Raw genomic sequence first — 24,552 nt, forward strand, 5'->3', positions numbered from 1 at the left:
AAAAAAAACAAATTAAACGTTTACAATATATTTCTTACAAAATGAATATGTCTTAGTTATAAAAAGGACTTTAAAAAAAAAAAAAAATTATATTTTATTGGTCTATTCTACTTTTATTCAATAAGTCTTGGTTTAGCTACAGAATGAAGATTTATTAGGTAGGTACATTACAATAATTGTTACAAAAAAGTCACTCAGACAGTATAAATAATAATTTGGCATGCAACAGTTATTTAGTTATTTTCGATTTAAAACACATTAAATAAAAATAATAAAATATTAAAAGCATAAAAGGTTATGCCACCATAAAACACACAACGTATACATTGATAATTCTTACCCTGTATCAAAAAACAAAAAAATGTCTTCATATCGGAAAACTTATATAAACATAAAAATAAAGCAATTAACCAAATTTAAAAACTGAGTTTGGATTATTTTATCACAGTCTTATGTTGTAACAGTAAAATATGTGTTAAAACTTAAATGCTAATAATAAAAAAAAATATATCAATACAGTTAATGTACTTGACAAAGTATGAGGAATAAACTAGTGAATAGGTTCCACAAAATGTTATATTAGATACCAAATTTTGTATACATGAACATCAAAAGTAAACAATTTGACTGCTCATAATTTGTTGGAAAATGTTTATCTTTAAATATTATTTTACAGTTAAAAATGTGTTAGGCCGTTTTCTGTTAGCTAAGTTATTATGGCTAATAGAAAAAAATATTTACAATCTTATAACCACGATAACAAAAATAAAATCAGTGTGTAACCTTTAGTGTCTGAAATGTTATTAAGCAATTATTATTTAAATAATAATATATGACATGACAGCTAGAGAAGCAAATATTGAAATACTTTTTAAATATGATACATCAAACAAAATCAAATACTTAAAAATTTTGGTTTTTTTAACAATAACATAATTAAAATAATATGTTGATTAGACAAAAATTTTCTCCATTTAAAAACATGTTAAATAATTATGATTAGTTTCTTTAACATCATACCATAATAATAAATCGTTAATTGTTATTAGATAATAAGAATGGAAAACTGAATTGACATAACAATGATTCTTATAAATTAAATTTACTTAAACCCAATTTTAGTTTTGTATATTGTATAAATATGAATTTAATGTTTAAGATGATTAAAATGGACAACACACAGAAAATGTTATGATAGTTATGTTGTTAGTAATAACTTAAGTTTTTTCTGAGTTCTTATATAAATTATAAGATGATTTTATTTTTAAATTTAATTTCATATTAAAAATATACAAATCTTAAATGCTTGATTATTATTAGTAATTTATTAGGTTAGAGGGGAAAATTGAAGAAAATATTTTTAGACTATGAATTAACATTTTGACAAATTCAAATTTATTTACAGAATTATTACCCTATTATTGGATCAATCAATACATTAGAAAAGAAATTGTTAATTTTAACAAAAACAATACAGCTTCCACTCTTTTCAATGAAACTCCATAAATGACAAGTTATAGTTTATGTGACTAATCATGAAAATACAATATGTTCTGAATTATCTTCCTAACATGATAAATATTTAAAATACTAAACTATCTCATTTTTTTTTTTTTAATATTAACCAAATATTGGAAAATGAATATTTTTAATTTTGATCATTTAAGAAAATTGTATCATAGATATCTACTTAGCAACATCTTACAATGTTAATATTAATTTCTAAAAGCATCAATTAATAAACGTAAAATTAGTTCTTAAATTAATTAGCCATATACTATTGAAATTCTGAAATATTTAAAAATAAAGGTGTTAGAATTGTCACTTATGGTTTATCTTTAAGAATAATTCAATTATGTTTTTGTTACAAAAAATAAACATAATAAAAATAAAATACAATTAAACAGATCTTATAAAAAAAAAAAAAATAAAAATGAATTCTTAATGAATTTTGTCTACAAAAAGTATATAGTGAAATTAAGAAAACTAATTTTCAATTTATTAAACCTAAAAATTGTCTAGATTAAATTACATTATAAAAAACAAAAGTATAACTTGAACATGGCAATAATAAACAATAAAAATTTATTTCTCATACATTTCTAATGAGGAAATAATATGTTTAGTTATTTTTTTTTTTAACACGAAGGAGAAAATATGAATAGAACATTGAAACTAGTGTATATTATACATTTTGAATTCTCAATATAAATTGTTATTTATCCTGTTTTTATAATCATAATTTACATTACATCTACAAAGAACTCACAAGGATTACCCATTGCCATACGGAATGATTGTTGACTAGCTGAAAGATCAGTAGGTACATTTGGTGGTGCCATCACTTGAGATTTTTCAGAGCCACTAGACTTATCTACAGTTGATGGGGCGGCAACTGAATTCTGTTGAGCTGTGCCACCACTATGGTCACTCATAGCTAACCCTATCATATTTTGTTTCATTACATCTGAACCAGACCTACTACCACCTATAAAAATAAACAATTAAATATATTATTGTTAAGATTAAATATAGAGAATAAGTTAAACATAATACAATAATTAAATGAGATAAAAATAAAAATTACCTGAACCACTTTCATCTTTATCAAACAAGTAACGTGGAGGTTCACCTGGGTAATTAAATGGCATTGGCGAAGAATTTGGATTAAAAGTTCCCGAGTATGGCATATCCCAGGCACCTCGACTTGCAACACCTACATTATCAGCTGGTTCACCTTCTATTTTTATTTGTTCCATACCTAAAAAAACATTTAATTTATTACTACAGAATTTAATCAATGATAAAACATTAATAATAAAAAATAAAAATATACCAGCAGAGAGTAAGTCACCAAATACGTAATAACATTGTTCAGAAAATGTGGTTTTATTAACAGTATGTTTGATATAACCAGCTTTGAGCATGTGTGATGCATATTTTCTTGCTTCTCTACGATCTTGAAATCCATCAACATGTGTCTCTAACCATTCAACTACATCAACACCTAAAACAAATTTTTTTTTAATAAGTAAATTAAATAATTAAATTTAACATTATATAGCTTTACAAACCAATGAAAGAGTTAGGAATAACAATTTTGAGCCACATTCTATCCCTGATCTCTAAACCTGAATCAAGTCTAGCCATAGCTCTAACAATACTCAACATGTCAGTAGTACGAACGTCCAACTGTAGGTCTTTAAATGCACTAGCAGAAACAGCATTTACTGTAAAAAAAAAAAACAGATAAATTCATGTTTTAAACAAACTATGATATAAATCATTAACACACTTTCTGTTTCTGCCATGGTTGACACTAGAGAAGAACTAGTAGATGTAACTGTTGACACAGATGGTGGTCGTAATGGATAAGTTTCACCTAAAATCATAAATTAATGAAATTCCTTTAAAGCTAAACAATATAGTATAATATTATACCTCTCATTGCAGCAGTATGAGCTACCCATGCACCAGGATCAATAGGTCGAACCGGTTCAGTTCGAGGAATAGTGAAATATGATTTTGGATTTGGATCCCAGCATTTTGCAACAACTAATTTAATTGGCCTAAGTCAAAATTGAAAATACAAACATATAATAACAAATGCTGTAGTTCATATTTAATATAATAAAAGGAGAGGTTAATTTATTGTATTATATACTAGGTAATGTTGTTTATTTACCCAGGAGTTTGCACCACATCTCTTAAAACACGAACAGCTTGATCATTAGACATATTTTCAAAATTTATATCATTAACTTGTAATATCATATCACCAGGTTCAATTCTACCATCCAACGCTACTGCACCACTAAAATTAAAATAAATATTGTATTGAGAATTAATAATTAATACCATGTTATAGTTTTCAGAATTATTTTTCAGTTAACTATTAAAAATTTAAGAAAATATATTAAGTAATAATTAATAAATATTATTTATTTAACAATTTTAAAATTTTACCCTTTCATGATAGATCCAACATAAATGCCACCATCTCCACCATTATTACTTTGTCCAACAATGGATATTCCCAAAAAGTTAACAGAATCCATATTTAAAGTCACAGTAATTATATTCAATGACATGCTAGAATCAGTAACTGATGAAAATGAAGATGTACGACACATTCCTCCTGGACCAGCAGGTCTTTGGTGTCGTTTGCGTCGTTGTTGAGTTCGGCGACGACCACTGCCTGCTAAACGCTGCCATTCTGTAAAAAAAACAATTATGAAAATAAAATCAACACATAAAAGTGAAAATTAAAAAATATATTATTTTATTATATCTAATTCAAGATTCTGAACAAAGTGATAAAATTCATTCTGCAATGATGTTTTTTTTTATGTGTGTACATGATAACTTGTTGAATTAATGCTTCAATTTAAAACTTCAGGGATGGTTTATGGTAAAAAATTGTATCTAGTTGATACCTAAACTAAAAATATTTAGTACTTAAAATTTAGCATATCCTTTACAGTGATCCACTTGATATCAATTAACAAGGTAGTACTCACTTCCTCATCTTTTTTAAAATTATTTTTGTATCATTAATTATCAATACAATGTAATTAAATAAAAATATTACTTAAAACGTAAAATATGGATTTCCATTTAATAAAATTTATCATATATATGTTTTAAAAAATATTATTTTACTAAATTTATGTGACTCTTATATCATAAAATAATGAAGATAAAATTATGTTGGATAAATTTTTAACATAAAAAGTACTTAATAACTTGTAAAAGTACTACATTAACAAACTTTTTTAAAAATAATTTGTTTATATAAAGCTACCACAAAAGGCATTTTTTTGATTATTTAAATTTTAATAAATATTTAGTGTTAAGATAGACAGAGTAATATAATTAACATTTTATTCTACTCATCTTAACTTTAAATAATTAAATTATATTATAATATTATCTAATCAAAACATGACAGAACCAACAGAACTAAAAAAAAATTATTAGATTTTGAATTAATGAGAATTTTTTGTACTGGTTTGTTATAGCTCCATCATCCATATAATAATAAATAATTTATTTATAATAATATTTATTAACAAATAATTTAATAATTTGATGGAAAACATACTATTACTATAAAGTACCTATTGCAGATATTTATCAAATAATATGGATCGATATAATACCTATATAATATCAATAAAACATCACAGTATGTATTTGTCTATCATTTGTTTTTGTTAAAAAATTAAAAACATTGTATTATTATTCCATTTTTTAATTTTATTAGTTTTTAATATTATATCAAAATAGGTATTGTCTAATTATAAGATTAATAAACATCAATAAATTAACTCTTGTATCTATTATTTATTGTTATATGGATGGTGGAACGATAACAAACCTGAGTGGCGGGGCTATAACAAACCAGAACCATATTTTATAATACAAGAATCACCTTTTATAATTATAAAATTATACATAAAAAATAAAAACTATAATAATTTACCACTTGAAATGTTAGTAGCTCGTCCTGTTGTTGTGGTAATTCGACTTGAAGCATCATCCTCGTCAGATTCTAAAAAGCTAGTAGTTTCTAACTCTGAGCTCAACATAGAAGATGAACCATAAGGTCTGTGTTGTTTGGGATGGCCATTCATACCTAACCCATTATATTTAAGAAACTTTGGATTTGCTAGACGATGGTGGTTTTCACGAGGCAAGTGATGATGTCCAGGACGTATTGAACTTGATATTGATGATTCTGTATCAGTACAAGTTCCAATATCTTCTTGATGTACTCTAGATACTGCTTTCCCAGCTCTAATAATTATAAATAAGGTTTGATTTAAATAAATTATAATGTACAAAAAAAAAAAAAATTATAAATATATAATATGTTAAGTATATTTTTATTTCATTACATAAGTGATTAAATAGTGATGGTTAAAAACATTACATAACTTTGTAGTATATAATGAATACCATAAATCTGAATAAAATGCACAATTTTAAGTTATACTAACTGATTATCGCCCTGTGTCCTATGTGTATGATGACCAGAATCTGTGCCTTGGGATGTTCCATCAGATATATTACTACCTTCAGCAGCAACCAACTGAAATAAATTATAAAATAATAACTTTAAGTACTATATTAATATAATTTGTATGCAAATACAAAACATAAACCTACCCATGAAACAACACGACCATTAAAGCATGGCAACGGAGAATCATCTTCAACAATTTCTTCTTTGACCACTCTGTAATATAATTCAAGAAAATTCAGTAAAATAATTGTATACGTATCAATATTCACTATACAATAATAAAGAACTAATAAATTAAATAAATTGTGTAACAAATCAAATAATGTAAATTTCAATGGTTTGATAATAATTGCATGAAATAATGTAGGTACAATTTTAAATTAAAACTAATTGTGGACAATTTAGGAATGATAACATATGCCATAATCGTGATATAACTACAAAAATAAAATTTGATTCTAATCATACCTCAATAGTTAAAGCTCTACATATTATTTAGAGCTCAGCAGTGGTGCAACTAGCACTAAATCTTAGGGGGGCTATTCTTGTTTATAGCCCCATACCCCCACCTCAAAACTAAACCAAAGGTAAAATATTTTTTTTTTTGGTAAGGCTACGAGTAGTTTTGGGGGGCTTAGCCCCCAAAGCCTCCCCTAGTTGCACCTATAGAGCTCAGTACTACTTAAAACTGGACAGTTAGTACATTTTTCAAGTAGACAAAAATTACATAATAATATTATGAAAAATAAGTTTAATTTCCCAAATATTTAAGTAGGTAGGTAGTTATTTGGTAAAAATAATAATTTAAGTTAGAATAAAAATTGAAAGAATTTAAAGTTATTCTCTATTTTTAAGTTAAAATTATTATCAATTGAAACCCATTCATTCAAATGCAAATACTTCATTAAATGCATATTTAAGTACTAAGTACTAACTTAATATTTTATACATCATGTATTATACTTATAATAACTATGGTTTAAACCATGAATTACAATAAGAAAGATTTATAGAAAATAATATTATAAGATATGTATCAATCTATTATCAAAAGATACTTAAAATTAGTTAATAAAAATTATCTATTTGGTACTCAGTACTAAGTTTAAAGCTTGATCTAAAATTTTATGGAACATTGAGAATTTTGTAGTAAAAGAAAAAACTATCTAGTTATTTTTAAATATTAGATTAATTATTTTAAGCATTGAATTCAACTTGTTAAGTCAATACAATTTCATTAATTAAAACCAACTAATTAGGTTGGAACTTTTACTTTAAAACTTTATAACTAGTTTTTGTCCAGTTTTGGTGATAAGGTAGCGGAATCTAAGTAAAAATAAAAATGTAAGATTTTTTTTATCAAGCAAATTAGGAATGAGGATCCTAATCCTAGTCGTCAATGGATCTTTGAGACATTTGTTTAAGCACTAGAAAACGTAACTATGATTTCACGAAAAGCCGAAATACCTATTACAATTTTCGGAAACTAATCCGCGGAGTGGGTATAACACTACCTATATAATATTATAACGACAGAGAAATTGTGAAATACAGAGTAGCGATGTATAATATTATATATTATTATTATAATAATATTATACTGTCGTCGCCGTCAGCATTCGACGACAAACGACTGTACAGAAAATCAACACAATAACACGGTTGGTCCTTATCACTGACCCAAAGTCGTCGTCCATAGACTTGAAGAAGAACTTGTAGTTGGGCCGATTGAGGACGTTTTTGAAATCGGCCAACGTGACCTTGTCGGCCGCAATCGGCAGCTTGACCAGGTACGGCGTGTCCTCGTCATCGATATGATAGATCACTTTGGTCTCTTCCATTGTCGGTCCCCGCGGATCCGGACTGTAGTATTAATACGCAGCTAACACGCACGCACACACACACACACACGACACACGCTCACGGCGGCGTTATCAGCGAAAATCCGCCGCGGTAGACGTCGTTGGACCGTGCACGTAAATCGGCGGCGCCATCGTAAAACGCGAGCGAGTGGACCCCGAGATCGGCGAGTACGCAAAGTCTGTGAGTTTGTTATTGTTGTGTTTTCACTCGGAGCGAAGAACGCACAAGCACACGACGCACGCACGCACGGACGGACGGGACGGGAACGACGGCACATAAATAATCTTTAATAAAGCACTGGGAGCTCTGGACCTGCTCCCCCTCCCACGACCCGCAACCGCACCCACAGCCGTCAGCGCGGTCGCCCCCACCGACGCGGCTGTGCTGCTCCCGGTATGCGGTCCGCGAGTCGAGTCGCCGCCGCCGCCGGAATTGATTAGCCGAGACTCAGGCAGCTCTCGTAGAGAGTTCGAGAAACTCGTAAGCAATGTAGCTGCGATCGACGTCGCTGACGACGATTGACGAGCGTGCGGGCTGCGAAGTTTTATGACCGTGCTCGAGCGGCCCACCGTGTGTCCCGCTGGGGCAATACCTAACCGCGGTTACGACGATCAGGTAAATCGTCTCGTGAAATGTATAAAGTCTAAACTTTAAGCGGTAGCAGTGGTGCTGATACGACTTAGATAGAGCGACTTCGAGATTTCTTCGATCGCTTTGAGAGTAATCGTCGGTCGGATGCGTCAACTATCAAACCGTCTTATTGGACCACTGCAGTCGTAGTGTTGTGTCAGGGGAATTTAGACTTTTTTAAGGTATTCGAAAATATGCCGTCAATCTCTCGTATTAGTCGTATTACATTTTAAAAATTCGTAATAATATGAAAGGATACAAGGGTATACACTTGTGGAAATGTGAACCTAATTTCCAGCGGTCTTGCTGCAAAGTGCAAATTAAAAAATTGTAAATCAAATTGTAATACATAATTCATGCCGAATATAATGGTTCTAATGATTGGAAAAAAATAAAAAATTTATGGGAGATACTAAGATGTTACTTTAGTCGATTACTTATTGCCATAACGATTTTATAAACTATCAAATAATAATATTGATGAGCGTATAAATGTAAACAATTTAAACCAGTCCAAATTTTAGAAAAGTTTAAAAGTTTAAAAAATCAAAATTATTTCTAGGAACAAAGCTCCTAAGCCTCTTATTATATACCTAGGTAATAAAAAAATAACAATCTGCATTATGCTGTCTACTAACTACAGTTACATATATTTTACAGCTCAGAATGAAATTACAGACAAAAGATCAAAGAACTTGAATCGCGGAAAAAATGACCACGGAAAAAAAACCCACGGAAAAAAAACCCCCCAAAAAAAACCTACGGAAAAAAAACCCAAACTAAAAAACACACGCCGGAAAAAAAGCCCAAAAAAATATGTTATACATAATATATTTACATTTATTTATAAATACATATTTTAAATAATATTTACAGTAGTAAAATATAATACTTTATTAAATTATACATACATACATACATACTTTTTAGCAATTCAATTAAATTTTATAATGTTTTAACTTAGCTTTTTATTAATTATCATTATTATACAGTTAAGTTAATTTTAATTTTTTTATGTATAGATATAGCCTACAAGTTATTATTATAATTAACCTTATAATTCAACAATTTAATATTGTATAAAAGTAGTATTAGTAGTACTAATAGTATTAACTATTGATTGTTATCGTTTTGACACTATTTTATTATTGTCTCAAATGATAAACAAATGTAATCAATGATTATTAATTAACCCTTAATCAATGTTGATTTTGCTTAAATGAGTTTAACTTTTTTTTATAGACTACTATCGAAAATTATTTTTTTAAATTATTATATTATTTAATTATTATGACTATGCGATCTCTCGTATTATAATTATTAGTTATTATTATGTTACCACAAACGAAAATATTTTGTATTTTTAATATTTTGTTCCTATGTTCTATTAAATAATTATATGATAAAATTATTTTAAAAATATTATTATTTATTATTAAAAATATATTATATGATTGTAAATCCATTGTATAATTAACAATCAACTACAGTTTATAAAATATTTCATAATATAAGATTACAATGATAGCACTTTTTTTCCATGGGCTTTTTTTCCGGTGTGTGTTTTTTAATTTGGGTTTTTTTTCCGTGGGTTTTATTTTTTGGGCTTTTTTTCCGTGGGTTTTTTTTCCGTGGTCATTTTTTCCGCCTCCCAAGAACTTATAGCAGTTGAAATTATAATAGACTATTAAGTATTATTAAAAAGTATTATATAGGTTAAGGTACTCTTATTTTCAGTGTTTTCACATTTCACTTAGGTACAAGTTATGTAGTTTGGTTTTATACGTGTACTTGCGTGTTTAAAATTCCTATGAATAATATTTTTTCAATCATAATGATCATTTAAAAATTTAATTTCGTCAAATGTTGACTTCAACTGAGTACTATTCATGTGTTTTAAAGTTTATAATTTAATTATGAAATATTTAACAAATTTTCTTGTTTTCAATCATTTTTATCAAAATTAAAAATTCAAACGTTTATAAAAAAAAATTCCGCTAATGTACTTTTTACTGTAAGCTTAACTTACGAGGAATTTTGATTTATAACTAAAATATATTTATTTATTTATTGGATCAGAGCACAACATCTTAAATTAAGTAATGTAAATATTTAGAAAATTAGAGACAGATAATTTAAATAATTATATAGTGTTAAATGTTTCTATACGGTTAACATTTTTTGAAAAATATCAAAATTACCTACCTATATATATTTTTTTTTTTTTGACTTCTTTGTTAAATAACCAATTAGCTTTCGATAAACAACCTCCTTCAAAAATGACAATTGAACTAATTGAAGTACTTTTACTGCTTCTTCAGATTACTTCACTGGACACTGACGTAAAAAAAAATCATTCAATCGTACATAATTATAAAATATTACTCAGCTCGGGATTAAAATATGCTTAAAGCATTGTTTAAATCTATTAAATTTATTTATTTAATTTAGATATTATTATTATTGGCTTTATTTATATTACTACTTTTTATTATTAATTTAACATATTAAATACTTATTTTAAACGGGACTCAATTTAAGTATCTACTTTTTTTATTTTTTTATGATTCGATTTACTTAAAAGTAATAAAATGAGACTATGGTCTATGATTCTAATAAGTAGGTGCCATTTCACCTATTTTCTACTACAATATGTACGAACAAGAGCTAAGAAAAAGCATCAATAAGAAAATTAAAAGTAGGTAATATTAATAATTATATAATATATTGTGATACTCAAACTCAATACCCATTGGCCATTACCCACAGCACCGACAGGTCTATTTATTGTACCACATTACCACGGGTTTCACCGTGTATCATAAATGTTTTTATTGTTATCAGTTTTTATTGCTATCACTTATCACTAGGGCTCGGATGTTGTTGCACTAAAAATGTTATAAAATTGATTGCATTATTGCTGTGAAAAAAACCCAAAATTGCACTTAAAAATTGCAATAAAAAAATATTTTGTACCAAAAAAATTAAAAAAAATATTAACGAGTAGATAATAAAAAAGATTCAAATTCAAATTCTCGTCAGTTGTCATTAAAAATCTAGTAAATTGTCCGGTTTTCTTATTTTTTCAGAAATCTACAAATAATTTTATTAAAAATTAAAGCTTTTTATTTAAACTATTTTTTGATTTTTTTCTACTAATTAAATGGTTTTTCCAGTTACCGCCGACGACGACGGACAAATAAGCCGTCACGAGTCACAACCAATAAAGCCCGACATAACCATAGATTAAACCTGTATAATCTAACAAAAAAAAAGTGAAAACACAAAAAAACACATAAAATTGTATTGAAAATGACAATAATTAACAAAATTGCAATAAAATTAAAAAAAGGTCAAAAATTGCAAAAAGTTGCACTTAAAATTTTTATGTATTAATTGGTACTCATTTGAAACAAATTTATAATCTACTTAGCAACGAATCCGAACAATAGAAAAGAAGTTGCAAATGCAACAACATCCGTGCCCTACTTATCACCAATGGGCAGATAGCTAATTGATAATCTTAAAAATTTATTTATTCTATACAGTTCCAGATATAATACTTTGTACCAAAATAACTATAGTCTATAATAGTTATACTATTACGTTAGTTACATTTTTATTTTTTAATCTATGTTTACTAATCCAATCTATAATAGGTATTGTTGATTTAGCTACCTATCCTTTTAGAATTTTATTGAAGTGTCCATAACCAATTTGATCATTAAAGTATTTTCGTTATAGTACTTATGCCATTCTTTTTACTTTTATGTATATTACCAACAAATTTAATAAAATATGTCTGTTGTGTCGTTTATGTCCAATTGCTAATTTTGCCTGCCGTATTTCTACGGCAGTCATGCAGTAAGTCTCTGTTATTTTTGAAAACATTTATCTACTATCTCTCATTTAGAAATAAACAATTTTCAGGCTTCAACATGAAGGATTACATGAATTATATTAGACCTTTTGTGCACTATGAAAATAATAGTAAGTTTTAACATTCAGCCCTTAATATTTTTTTTAACGTTTTTTTTATTTTTCAGCCAAATACAAGTCTTTTAATTTTAGTTTGTTATCATATAATGTACTGGCTCAAGAGTTACTAGAAAAAAACGCATTTTTATATGATTGGTCAGATGTGCGTGTGTTGGAATGGAACTATCGAAGACAACTTTTGTTAAACGAAATTAAACGATTTAATGCAGATGTAAGTATTATTTTATAGTTAAAGGACATAGTTTTAAATTGTTGTCATAAATTAATATGTTATACTTATAAATATTTAATAATAATACTTGACACACATGTATTGACATTGACAATGCACTAGTAATTCTTACTAGTTGCAAAAAGGGCAATCATCTCCATTTAAAGGTGAGAATATTATTTTAGATCCAATGTAGGCTTCTTTTGAGATTTAAATCTTAAACAACAAGTTGTAAATATTTTAAAAATGTACATTTTTTATTAATTTTAAAATACTCATATCTTGCATCTAAATTTAGATATAAAAATAAGATTACAAGAGGCCCTAAAATAGTATTTTTACGTTTAAATTTGATAATATTTATATAGATCAGTTTACTTTAATTTAAAAATAATAAAATTAAATATTTTAATCTGAATGTTAAATACCTATGTTATGTTCTACATTAAGACAAAGAACATTTGATAGTACATTTTCCTCTTATAAAAATAATTATATATTTTTTAATAACTAATAAGAAATTTAAAAATGATATGCTAAGACCAAGTTGTGGATTCTAACTTTTAATCCTCTCCTTTACAAATTATTTTAATGACTCCACTTCTTGACACAATGTTACTGTAGTAGTTAGGCTATTATAATTTATATTTTATATATCAAGTAATATTATGTTCTCTAAAAAATGTTATATCAATATTGTAGGTAAACATTAAAATTGGTAATAAGTAATAACATATACAGGGTGATTTTTTTTATCAAACAACGCTCATTGTTTCAAAAAGTATTGACTTTTTTAAAAAAATTTAAATTTAAAATCTATACTGTTCAAGAATTATAGAACTTTTCCCTATTTTCACCCTTTTATTAGGTAAACCACTATCAACTTTTGATTTTCAAATGACAACCTACATTTAAAATTTCATAAATTAATATGGTTTTTTTTTTATGAATTATCACATTCAAATTTTTATTTTTCGTTATTCCGTTGATGAGATATAGCTACTCAAAGTTAGGTAGTTTTGAGAAGTGTTTATTGAGTGTTAATGTGTTATCAATCGTCAGTAGATAATTAGTAATAATTAATATTAGTCCAATTAATTATAATTATATGACAATTTATGATAAGCTATTAAGCTATATGAGGCAGGTAGTAACAGGTACAAATATTATCATCACCCTCCGCTACACCATAGGGTCAACAATATCAAATTCATTAGGTACTATTATAGCTACTGGATTTTACAAATAAAAATCCCAGATATGACGGTGCTGATTAGTAGGTATTGATGTATATCACCTAAAAACCTTCTAATACCAGCCAATTTTTAGCAGCTATAACTCGCCGACGGATCAACGAACGTTAAAAATTTTAACATGAAAATTTATAAAAAAAATGACTTTATTAATTAATAAAATTATTAACATAAGTTGCCATTTGAAAATTAAAAGTTGATAATTTTTTAACTATTAAATAAAAGAGTGAAAAAAATTTAAATTTTATACAGTTGTATAAAAACATGTATCTAAAAATTTAAAAAAAAAAAAAATTGGAAAAAACATTATACTTTTTGAAATAATGACTGTTATTTGATAAAAAAAAATCAGTCTATATAATAACTATATCATATATTTATTTTACAACAACAATATTTATTTATCTACATTTATGTATTTACAGATAATTAATAAAATAAAATGTATACTTAATATAATAAAAATAATTGTTGAATAATCATAACTATTCATAATCTATATCATAGATTTTTTTTCCAGATAATTTGTTTTCAAGAAGTTCAGGAATCTCATTTGAGTTGGTTCTTTAAGAAATTATCAGATTTAGGTAAATAATTTAATACAATAAACTTAAAAACAATTACATTTAATATAGATGCAATTATAGCAGTATATAAAATTTCATTATTTCTATTTAGGATATAATGGTGTCTATAAAAAACGTACTCATGTTCATTCTGATGGATGTGCAATATACTACAAAAATGACAAATTTACATTAAAAGAAAAGGTCACTGTAGAATACAACCAACCTGGAGTGAATGTATTAGATCGAGACAATGTTGGTATTGTGTTGAGATTGTCACCCCGTCAATATGATGAAGAAAATATAATTGTTTCAACTACACATATTTTGTACAACAAAAAAAGACATGATATTAAGTTGGCCCAAGTTCATTTATTACTTGCTGAAATTGAGCGTGTTTCTTATAAAGGGTACAAAACATCAAATAAATTCTCACTGTGTATTTATTTGTATTCTGATAAATGATAATCATTACATTTTTTTAATTACTTTTATAGAGTTGGTGATCGTAATATTCCTGAATACTATCCAATAATATTGACTGGAGATTTTAACTTGGAACCCAATACTGCTGTGTATGATTTTTTAATCAATGGTGCTTTATATTATAGTAATTTACAAAAACCAACCCTTTGGTCTCAAAATAATCAAAGTGGAAGAAGTGACATGGGAAATGAACTTATTCCCAAGAGTTTAGGCATCACTGAATATAGTCAGCATTCAGATATTTTAGAATTAAGAAAAAAAAATAATAATAAGCGACAAATTAATGACGGTCTTTATTCAAAGGTAACTTAAATATATTATTTAAAAAATTAATTAATAATTTCTTCACTATAACTAAAAATGTATTATTATATTATTAATATTTTTTCGGTTAATATCAGCTGTATCATAGTGAAAGAAAAAATGATCAATTATTATCATCATCTTTGCCAGAATTCAAGTAATCAAATTTAATTTTAATACTTTAATAATTTCAAATTTGTAATTTTATTTAATTTTAATAAAAAATAATATTTAGATCTGGTACTGGAAATGTGTATCATAACCTTAAGTTTTCTTCTGTATACAATAACAATATAAGCTGTTCTACATATCATGACCGATGGACGATTGTAGATTACATATTTTACACGTAAGATAGTATTACATTTGTGGCATACATTATCCTTAAATTTAATATTACTTATACATTTAAAATAATTATTTTAACTTATGAATGTTTTAGCAATAAAAATTTAAAACTGAGAACATTAATGAAGCTTCCAAATGTTGCTGAATGCCAGCCAATAGTAGCTATGCCAAACAAAGTATCTCCGTCTGATCATCTACCATTGTTTGCTAAATTTAGCTATCAAATAAAATAATATTTATAGTAATAGATCTTCAATGTGATATTGTTATTATATTTTATTAATATATATGATCCTTAAATTTATTACATATCTATTCATTAAAAAAATAATATCTACATGTATGATATTCAGTTTAATAACATTCTTTATTTGAGTTTGATTACTAACTAAAATCATACATATTATATTATACTGTCCAGCGAGAGAACGTGCCGATTCTATGCATCTTCCTGCATCTCCCTACTATCAAAATTGGTTTCTCTATGGCAAAGTGACGTTTGGGGATGCACAGAAAAACCGATTTTGGTCGGCCTGCAGCGCGTTTTCTCGTTGTTTAGAGTATAGAAAGAAATTTAAAATTTATATTTTATGAAAAACAAACTTGAATAATGGTTGTTAATAATCGTTATTTACATAATTAAAGAGAACATCTTACCTGACCTGCATGTGTTATCTCTGTCTTACCAATGTATAACATAGTAAATTTGCTTTTTAGTAAAATTGTTTTTAAGCTGTTAGCTTTAATGTTAAAATCAATTTACCTACATATTATAAATTTAAAAAAAAAAGATTAATTCGAATAATCATTTAGATATCTCATTGGCTGTTATTGATATTTCCATTTTAAAGTGAGTTATAGCTATGATAAATATTATACCTTTTAAATGTTTATAATTCTCTTAAAATGTATAGTATTAATAAAATCCCATGAGATATGCTAGATAATATCCTAACCACCTAACCTTTAATTCTATAATATGTAAATTGCTCTCTTATTAAAATTAACAAGTATGTTGTTGCAAATTATTAGTAAGATCGATACAACACATGCTGGTATGAAAAAACTCAATAAACAGAATATTATTCAATAAAGATAAATAGGTGTAAAATTGCTGAATTTCTAAGGGTACACCAATTTTTGGAATAATTATGTGTTTTTAAGATGAAAGATTTTTGATAAACAAATATGATTTTTAAAAAAAAATAGATAATGCTCTGCTTTATGCAGTAGGTATCGAGTGGACCTCAGACATAGAGTAGGTCACTATAATGGATGTGTTAAAATTGAATGCAATTATGGGTATCATTGTATACAAAAAACGATTCTGAACAATCTGAATGGAGATAATTTGTCAGCCTAAGATATATTTTTTCCACTATAAAAGTGATGACTGATTAAAAATGTGGTTTATGTTTTAATGACCTAAATATCCTAAAATTAAATCTTATACAGAAAATAAACTTTTAAATAACTGGTGAATGTTTCAAGTTTCTACAACTAGTAATTTTGAACTATAAAAAAATTTTAAAATTATTTGATAGTAAATCGTTATTGTACGCGTAAATTTTTAATTTCGTAAACATTTAAACTAGATAAAAAAATTTTAATAGACCAACGCTCCTGGTGAAATTTTTAAGTAGGTATCTATAATCTATAACTTGTTCTTTTTGAATAATAAGTACCTAATAACAAATATTTGAAATCGTTACCAGGGTTACCAGGGTTAGGCAGTGTCAAAGATACATGTATTAACTATTAAAGATACAATTGTATCTTGTATCGTGATACATAATTTTCAAGTATCAAGTATTATGTATCATGTATCTTTTTTTGTCAAAAGATACAAGATACTATTATTATAAATATTTATACTGAATAGTACCAAGAAATTTTAATTCGATTAGCAGAACCTTCAAAACTTAAATAAATGAAACATAGAAATAATTTTTATTGAGTGTATTATTAATATTATTTTGTAAATAATTTCGTCGTGGATTGTATTTTTACGAATAATAATTCTCCAGATGCAATCGAACCGAAACGAACAATAAAAATTTACTTTACAAATTGAAAAACCTAAAATTAAATTAAGGTGACTGTATTATACTAAAATGTTAAATGTGTATTGACTTATTGTATTATTTAATATATAATATTACTATAGTAGTATACTAGTATAGTCTATACTCTATAGAGTATAAAGTATGTACCGTATGGACAGTATAGACTGTCTCCTCTTAAATTAAACTCAAATCTCAATCTTTTCAATGGGGGCTGAGGCCTCCGAGCACCCATGCAGTCGGCGCCTATGCCTACATCTAGTACCTAATATTAGTCAACGATAAATAAATAAAAAAATAAATAAATAAATAATTTATATTATGTACATAGTAAATACATACATTTGTACATACTATTTTAAATTATACAATATACATACATAATACATATATTTTTTGCGTATTTTTCATTTTTTTTCATAGTAGGTACAAATCAAACCAATCGCTTATTAGAAACAATCGGTTAATTGACACATTTCACATTGGTCCCAAAGTGTTTCTACTGTATAAAAGTATCATGTATCTGATGTATCTTATATAGTTATATCTTATATCTTTTCGAAATTCACAAAGTATCTTGTATCTTGTATCTATAGATACCTACACTAAGTGCATCATCCACGTATCATGATACTTTTTTTAGTATCTTGCCCAACCCTGATCGTTACTATTATACCTATACGGGAGGGGATCTCCCACGATCTTTTATTTTAATTGGAGCATTAAATAAATGTATAGGTATTAATTTGATTTTACAAAATATTTGTTTTAATTTTGTGTATGTATAAAATATAAAGAAAATGTTCGTTACATGGTTTTTAAATTTTAGTGGTTTCTGATAACAAATTTGATGTATAAAAGAAATAAGTTTAGTCTTGAAGTCAAAATCAAAAACTTCTAGGTCCCTGTAGTTTTTAAAATAATTAAGAAAAAATTAAGGAAATGTGGTTGTAACTTAAGTGATAAAACGCAAAGTTTATAAAGAAAATGATTGTTTTTAATTTTTACGGTTTAAAAACGAATAACTGTTAAGTTATAATGACTGTAATCACTAATTCAAATTTATAAAATGTTCATTTTTTTATTTTTTTTTATTATAACAATTATAGATGCTTTATTTATTCTATGAGCTATCTACATGTGATGTCGACAATGTCGTAAGGATAATTACAGATTTAAGTTGGACAGTTTTAACACGATAATTATATATACATAATTATGTTTGTACTATGTAAATATAAAATATATAAGTAATGATACAAAAAAAAAAAATAAAATAAAATAATAAATAGTAAGTTTGACTTGCTTAATAGATAGAATAATAGAAGAAAGGAATCGACGTTTTATCCGAGCATTCCGAGCAGACATATATTGCAGATTAAGAATAGGTCATGGAGACGACCACGTTTTAACCGGCGCGCGGCGTTCAGCGTTGAGGTGCTTGTACATGTAATTTATAGTACATTAAATTTGTTGAGATAAGCAATAAATTATGAACAAATTTATCTAGAATTTTTATGTAGTTTTATATTTCTGGTATCTGGAAGTCTTTGTGCAGGTTTCTTATAAACCAATAAGGCGCATCCGCAATAATTCGAGATTATTATTCATGGATACCGACCTCCAAGAATGACCAATTTCAAGAATTGGTGTTTTTTCATGAACAACATGGCTACAAAAGCTTTTCATATTTTATACATTTTGTAATTTTACATTATTAAATTCAATAAAAAAATTGACAATTGTATATATTTTGTATGAAATAATGATATTGTTAGAATTTATTTGAACGCTGTTTGGCGGCCACGCGTAGTTTTTATTCCATGACTACACATCGTTGATTCTTAGGTGGTGGTAATCACACCAAAATATCGCCGACTTATCGTCTGTCTCTTTTTTTGCTGTTGTGTCGCCCAAACTAAAGGCTCAGTACTTTTTTTGAATTAAAAAAGATTCCTAAGCTTTTCTATATCTCTTTTTTAACTTATATTTTTAAGTAGTATAGTTCATTTTGTTATTCGTTTTGTTAACAAAGTAAGTAAAACGTATTTACATTTAACGTGTTTATAAGTCTAAATTGATTGTTTAGCTGTACAAATCAACTCACGAGGTTTTTTAGGTTAAATTCTGTTAACAGGATGTCATCAATACTGGCATACTGCTGACTGCAGTTCACGACTGAATAATAGTTCAAACGAATTTTACTCTGTGTAATTTAGATTCCTTTGTGTTTTTTAGTTCTATTTTGAATAATGGCTGACATCGAAGATACTCACTTTGATACCGGAGACTCTGGTGCTTCGACCACATACCCCATGCAATGTTCAGCTTTACGAAAGAATGGATTCGTTATGTTAAAAGTAATGTTAAACACCGCTCATACTGCGTATTATTTACTATTTTCGTACTTACTAGTTGAACAATCTATTCCTAAAATTATTTTTAAAAGCTCTTTATTTATTAAATTAAATTCAAATTAACAAAATTGATTTTTACCTCATGTAATGTTTACATAAATACTTTCACTTAGTTATTTTATTTTATTTTTCTTTTGTTTTATCAATAAATATTTAATTTACTTGTTATGTATAAGTAATTATTTACACATATCAAAATTCTTTGAAACATGTATTCTTCTAACACAATGTAATTATTATTGGAATATTTTAAAGCTTTTACATCTTTTATTTTATTTATGTACTATACTTATTAAGCATGTATTTATATGATTTAAATAGGCTCGCCCGTGCAAAATTGTGGATATGTCCACATCTAAGACTGGTAAGCATGGTCACGCTAAAGTCCATTTAGTTGGCCTAGATATATTTTCTGGTAAGAAATATGAAGATATTTGCCCGTCAACTCACAACATGGATGTTCCATTTGTTAAACGAGAAGATTATCAGGTAAATAATTTATGAATGATAAATGTTTTTCGTAAAAATGTAAGTCTTTCTGTATGTATGTTAATGATTGGTACCTATAATGAATATCCATAATCTATACCCTGTTCGTCGAGAGACGGGATTTGCACGGCGAATAAAAATTTGTTGTTTCTCTCATTTATGTCCCTTGTTGGCTATGTCCAGTATACTTATCACCTGTTGCGAAGAGACGATTTTTAAAGAAGCGCTTATTAATTAGATGTATGCAGTGGTCCTTGGCGAACAGAGTACCAGAGTATAAGATACAATAAGTGAATTAAAAAAATTACCATTATACTCCGTATCATGAGAAAACGCATACGGCGGCCGACCAAAATTGGTTCTTCTGCGCATCCCCAAACGTTACTCTGCCATAGGGAAACCGGTTTCGATAGCAGAGAGACGCGGGAGGGTCCGCGAGTCGTATGCGTTCTCTCGTGGTACGGAGTATAGTTTTAACATCTGTAATAAAATATTTTTTTTACGCTTAAATATGTATGTTTTTATAACATGGTGTAAATAAATAATAATTGCTTACTCAGCTACATAGTCATAAAACCATCCCCCTTAATTAAGATTTTATGTCAAAAATTGATATATTTCAATATTTGTTAATGTTAATTATAAAAATATACTTGTATTTGTTTAGTAAACATAAAATTCAAACTTATATATATATTTTTTTTTATTTTAATTAGTTGACTGACATATCAGATGATGGCTATTTATGTTTGATGTCTGACAATGGTGATTTGCGTGAAGACTTGAAGATTCCTGAAGCTGAAATTGGTCAACAATTAAAAAATGAATATGATGCTGGAAAAGAACTTTTGGTGAGTTGACTATTATTATGCATTTGTGTAAATTAATTGTATTCTATTTATTATTTACAAGAATAACTTGATAAGTTTAATTATTTGTAATTTTCCAAGTATACATTACAAAATCTTTAATAACAATGTTTATTCTATGATTACAGTGTACTGTATTGAAATCCTGTGGCGAAGAATGTGTGATTGCCATTAAGACAAACACTGCTTTGGACAAATAATGCTCACAAATGACCAAAACGTCATACGAGCAGAACATTTCTTTTAATATATTTTTTTTTTTTCTTAGTGGCTAAACAATTTTCAAATTCTCTTTTAATAATTAAACCCTAGGAAAATGATAATTACTTGTAAACTGTTTTAATAATGTAATTAAACAATCTATCAGTCTTCAGATTATTTACACTATGATTACAAAGATTATGGTATTATATTAAGGGAAAATAAACATTGTTTTTACTTTTTAAAAAGTTGTTAAAGTATGAACTATGGGTTGAACCAGATTTTGAAATATAAACAACCAAGTCACTAATGTTAATTTATTGAATTGTAGTACATTTTATCATTTTATTTTTCCTTTTTCCTTCCTTATTCAATAATTAATAAAATTTAAAAAATTTGTAAAAGCCAAACAATTTTTGCTTTGTAAAAGTTAATAACCATTTTTTACTTGCTAACTAATTATTTATAAGTACTAAGTTATTAATAAGTCAACATATTAATATTAATTAAAGTAAATTTTATAAATGAAAGTTCAATAAATTAAAAAAAATATTTCATTACTATTTTATTTAGTATTAAACAAACATAATGTTAATAACTATGAACATTTAATTATGTACAAATGCAATAGAAATACATTATTTATTTTATTAATAATTGTTTTAAAGCTGCATTATGTTTATAGAAAAAATGTTATGATAGTTTAGTTAATTGAAATAAGATATTTTAAATCCAATATGGTAAACTAATATAAAAATCTCTTGAGGTGTTAATTTAAATTTTGATTTAATAGTATTCACAATATTAGTTTTTGATTACTGATAAACCATGTAGATTATTTTATGAGATTTAAGACTTCAATTTGAAGATAATATATTATTATATAATATAGCTATGAAGTATAAGAAAAAGTTGATTAAATATGATAGGTACATTCAGTTAGATAAGAATAAATTCATAAAATGTATTATAATTATTATAGTACTTATAATATTTATATTAAAATTTGTATATATAATATGTATTGTGGACTTAAATTTTTTATATTTAAAATTTAAATATTTAATTTTTTTTTTGCTGAAAAGTTATTGAAAAATAAAATAAAAAATCAATATTTTATTAGAAAAAAATTGCATTTATATAAATAAATTAATGATTGCTAATAAAATTAAACATTTTCTTGTTAACGTAATTACATTTGCTATCTTTTTTAATTTGTACGATATCTTTAACTTTTAATTTTACCTTTTTAAACTATTTATAAATACTTAGATACTTGTTTCTAGACTATTAATTGTTTGTCAAGTAATTATTAAAAATTTTCTTGTATCTTATCACTTAAATTTTTTATTATAAAATCTTAAAATAATTATAAAGAGGATTGTTTGACTTCTATTGTATTTTTTTTCATTAGTTGATCTACATATACATTTACTTAGGTACTAAAATTTGAAACGTCCTGCCCCAACATAATTATAATATGATCAGCTATTATATTTTTGAACAGCTAAAAAGTAATAAAAAAATTAATTAATGATTTTTATTACAATTTACATATTTTGCCAAGACATGTAGTTGACAGTTGTAGTAGGTGGCCAATATTAATTTTGACCAAGAATTAGATACATATTACTCATATCATAATCTAAAGGTATTAATTATTAACGATTTACTTAATATGAATACAAAATGTTTAAAAAAAAGTGTAATAAATTTATTATTGTAATACTTGAAATTGCACTTTTGGAGTTATTTTGAGTGGGCGTACTAACGAATTTGAATGCACGATACTCGTTAGAATATTGTGCCGGGCAGTGGGAAGGTTTGGTTGTGGGAACACATATGCATTTGTTTTCACTGCTTAGTCAGTCGCCATGCGTCTAATATTAACGACCGCCTACGACTTTAATCTGCTAATATTATAATACGTGGTCCGCGTCCTACCGATTGGCGATGACTAGTCTAATGGCATATTATTATTTTAATATAAATTATTTTCATGTAAATACATAGGTATGAATTATTATAAAATGTTTATATTTTAGTGTTGAAACCACTAGGTAGGTAATAATGTTTGTATACCGATCATATTCGTATATGTGGCAAACATTTATTTAATAAAACATTGTTTTTACATTCACATTTAATAATACATAAAAAATTAAGAATATAATATTGGGGTTGTGATGTAGACATGTAGTAGGTAGTTATCAATTGAATTACATAATATGCAAAGAAAAAAATGCTTTTTTTTTTTTAAAATATACAGACTAATTCGATTGACAAAAAAAAACAAACAATAGTATCTTACCAACCAATTAAAAATCGAACATAATTATTACGGTTGATTTTTATTTTATCCTATTATTTATTATATTTACTAAATAGTCTGAATAGTAAGTTTAGCATATCAAAATTGGACTTTAAACAGACTACTTGGCATTCAATGATAATCCGCAAAAATTTGTGGGGGAAAAAACCAGTACCTAGGTTATAGGTTAGTATAATATAATAATTATCAATTAATCATTCCGTTTTAAATAAATCAAATTATAACATAAAAAAAAAAATTCTAAACTCGAAGCTGCAGTATTATTCTCTCAACCATAGCTACAATAATTAACTATTCGGTGTCTAGCGGTAATGCGGTATCTATTGTGAATTTTACGTTTGAAACGTGGTATCTACATCCCACAGTTAGGTTTATTAATAATTATTGTTAAAGAATAGTGTACAAAAGTTTATTAATAATTAAGATTTATTTGATCAACATAGAAGTATTTTTCTTTCTTTAAGTCATGAGGTTTTAACAAAAAATTGTCTTTT

The 24,552-nt window shown here is 26.3% G+C and overlaps 3 protein-coding genes across 8 annotated transcripts; 2 read left to right on the forward strand and 1 right to left on the reverse strand.

Annotated features, from left to right (window-relative positions):
- Positions 1-127: 127 nt before the first annotated feature.
- On the reverse strand, positions 128-8,166 carry LOC114121475 (segment polarity protein dishevelled homolog DVL-3). The gene is made up of 12 exons (XM_027983838.2): positions 7,709-8,166; positions 6,172-6,241; positions 6,003-6,094; positions 5,486-5,799; positions 3,967-4,216; positions 3,686-3,814; positions 3,442-3,569; positions 3,296-3,382; positions 3,075-3,230; positions 2,837-3,007; positions 2,588-2,761; positions 128-2,488 (listed from the first exon to the last, which is right to left on the reverse strand). The coding sequence occupies exons 1-12, from the start codon at positions 7,867-7,869 to the stop codon at positions 2,244-2,246; spliced, it is 1,977 nt and encodes a 658-aa protein (XP_027839639.1). The 5' UTR covers positions 7,870-8,166; the 3' UTR covers positions 128-2,243.
- Positions 8,167-8,359: 193 nt separating this feature from the next.
- LOC114121476 (protein angel homolog 2) lies at positions 8,360-15,991 on the forward strand. 5 transcript variants are annotated; one of them, XM_027983843.2, is made up of 9 exons: positions 8,360-8,506; positions 12,452-12,511; positions 12,568-12,731; positions 14,505-14,571; positions 14,663-14,960; positions 15,048-15,339; positions 15,438-15,496; positions 15,575-15,688; positions 15,782-15,991. In XM_027983843.2, the coding sequence occupies exons 2-9, from the start codon at positions 12,460-12,462 to the stop codon at positions 15,918-15,920; spliced, it is 1,185 nt and encodes a 394-aa protein (XP_027839644.1). In that variant the 5' UTR covers positions 8,360-8,506; positions 12,452-12,459; the 3' UTR covers positions 15,921-15,991. The 5 variants fall into 5 exon arrangements, with proteins under 5 accessions (XP_027839644.1, XP_050060527.1, XP_027839643.1 ...); XM_050204570.1 differs by lacking the exon at positions 8,360-8,506 and adding an exon at positions 10,194-10,212; XM_027983842.2 differs by lacking the exon at positions 8,360-8,506 and adding an exon at positions 11,147-11,219.
- A 3,625-nt stretch (positions 15,992-19,616) lies between these two features.
- LOC114121518 (eukaryotic translation initiation factor 5A) lies at positions 19,617-22,042 on the forward strand. 2 transcript variants are annotated; one of them, XM_027983903.2, is made up of 5 exons: positions 19,617-19,784; positions 19,989-20,110; positions 20,489-20,656; positions 21,373-21,507; positions 21,654-22,042. In XM_027983903.2, the coding sequence occupies exons 2-5, from the start codon at positions 20,003-20,005 to the stop codon at positions 21,723-21,725; spliced, it is 483 nt and encodes a 160-aa protein (XP_027839704.1). In that variant the 5' UTR covers positions 19,617-19,784; positions 19,989-20,002; the 3' UTR covers positions 21,726-22,042. The 2 variants fall into 2 exon arrangements, with proteins under 2 accessions (XP_027839704.1, XP_050059792.1); XM_050203835.1 differs by lacking the exon at positions 19,617-19,784 and having other exon boundaries at positions 19,894-20,110.
- The last annotated feature ends 2,510 nt before the right edge of the window (positions 22,043-24,552 follow it).

Source organism: Aphis gossypii, chromosome 3, assembly GCF_020184175.1.
Source record: "Aphis gossypii isolate Hap1 chromosome 3, ASM2018417v2, whole genome shotgun sequence".
Classification (NCBI taxonomy): domain Eukaryota; kingdom Metazoa; phylum Arthropoda; class Insecta; order Hemiptera; family Aphididae; genus Aphis; species Aphis gossypii.

Coding starts and splice junctions, on each gene's coding strand:
- LOC114121475 (XM_027983838.2), bottom strand. CDS start 7,869: ATGGAAGAGACCAAAGTGATCTATCATATCGATGACGAGGACACGCCG. Junction 6,095..6,171: donor ATGGTCGTGTTGTTTCATGG/GTAGGTTTATGT, acceptor AATTTATTTCAG/TTGGTTGCTGCTGAAGGTAG. Junction 3,570..3,685: donor GATGTGGTGCAAACTCCTGG/GTAAATAAACAA, acceptor ATTTTGACTTAG/GCCAATTAAATTAGTTGTTG.
- LOC114121476 (XM_027983840.2), top strand. CDS start 12,271: ATGCCATTCTTTTTACTTTTATGTATATTACCAACAAATTTAATAAAA. Junction 12,732..14,504: donor TTAAACGATTTAATGCAGAT/GTAAGTATTATT, acceptor TTTTTTTTCCAG/ATAATTTGTTTTCAAGAAGT. Junction 15,340..15,437: donor ATGACGGTCTTTATTCAAAG/GTAACTTAAATA, acceptor GGTTAATATCAG/CTGTATCATAGTGAAAGAAA.
- LOC114121518 (XM_027983903.2), top strand. CDS start 20,003: ATGGCTGACATCGAAGATACTCACTTTGATACCGGAGACTCTGGTGCT. Junction 20,111..20,488: donor ATGGATTCGTTATGTTAAAA/GTAATGTTAAAC, acceptor TGATTTAAATAG/GCTCGCCCGTGCAAAATTGT. Junction 20,657..21,372: donor TTAAACGAGAAGATTATCAG/GTAAATAATTTA, acceptor TATTTTAATTAG/TTGACTGACATATCAGATGA.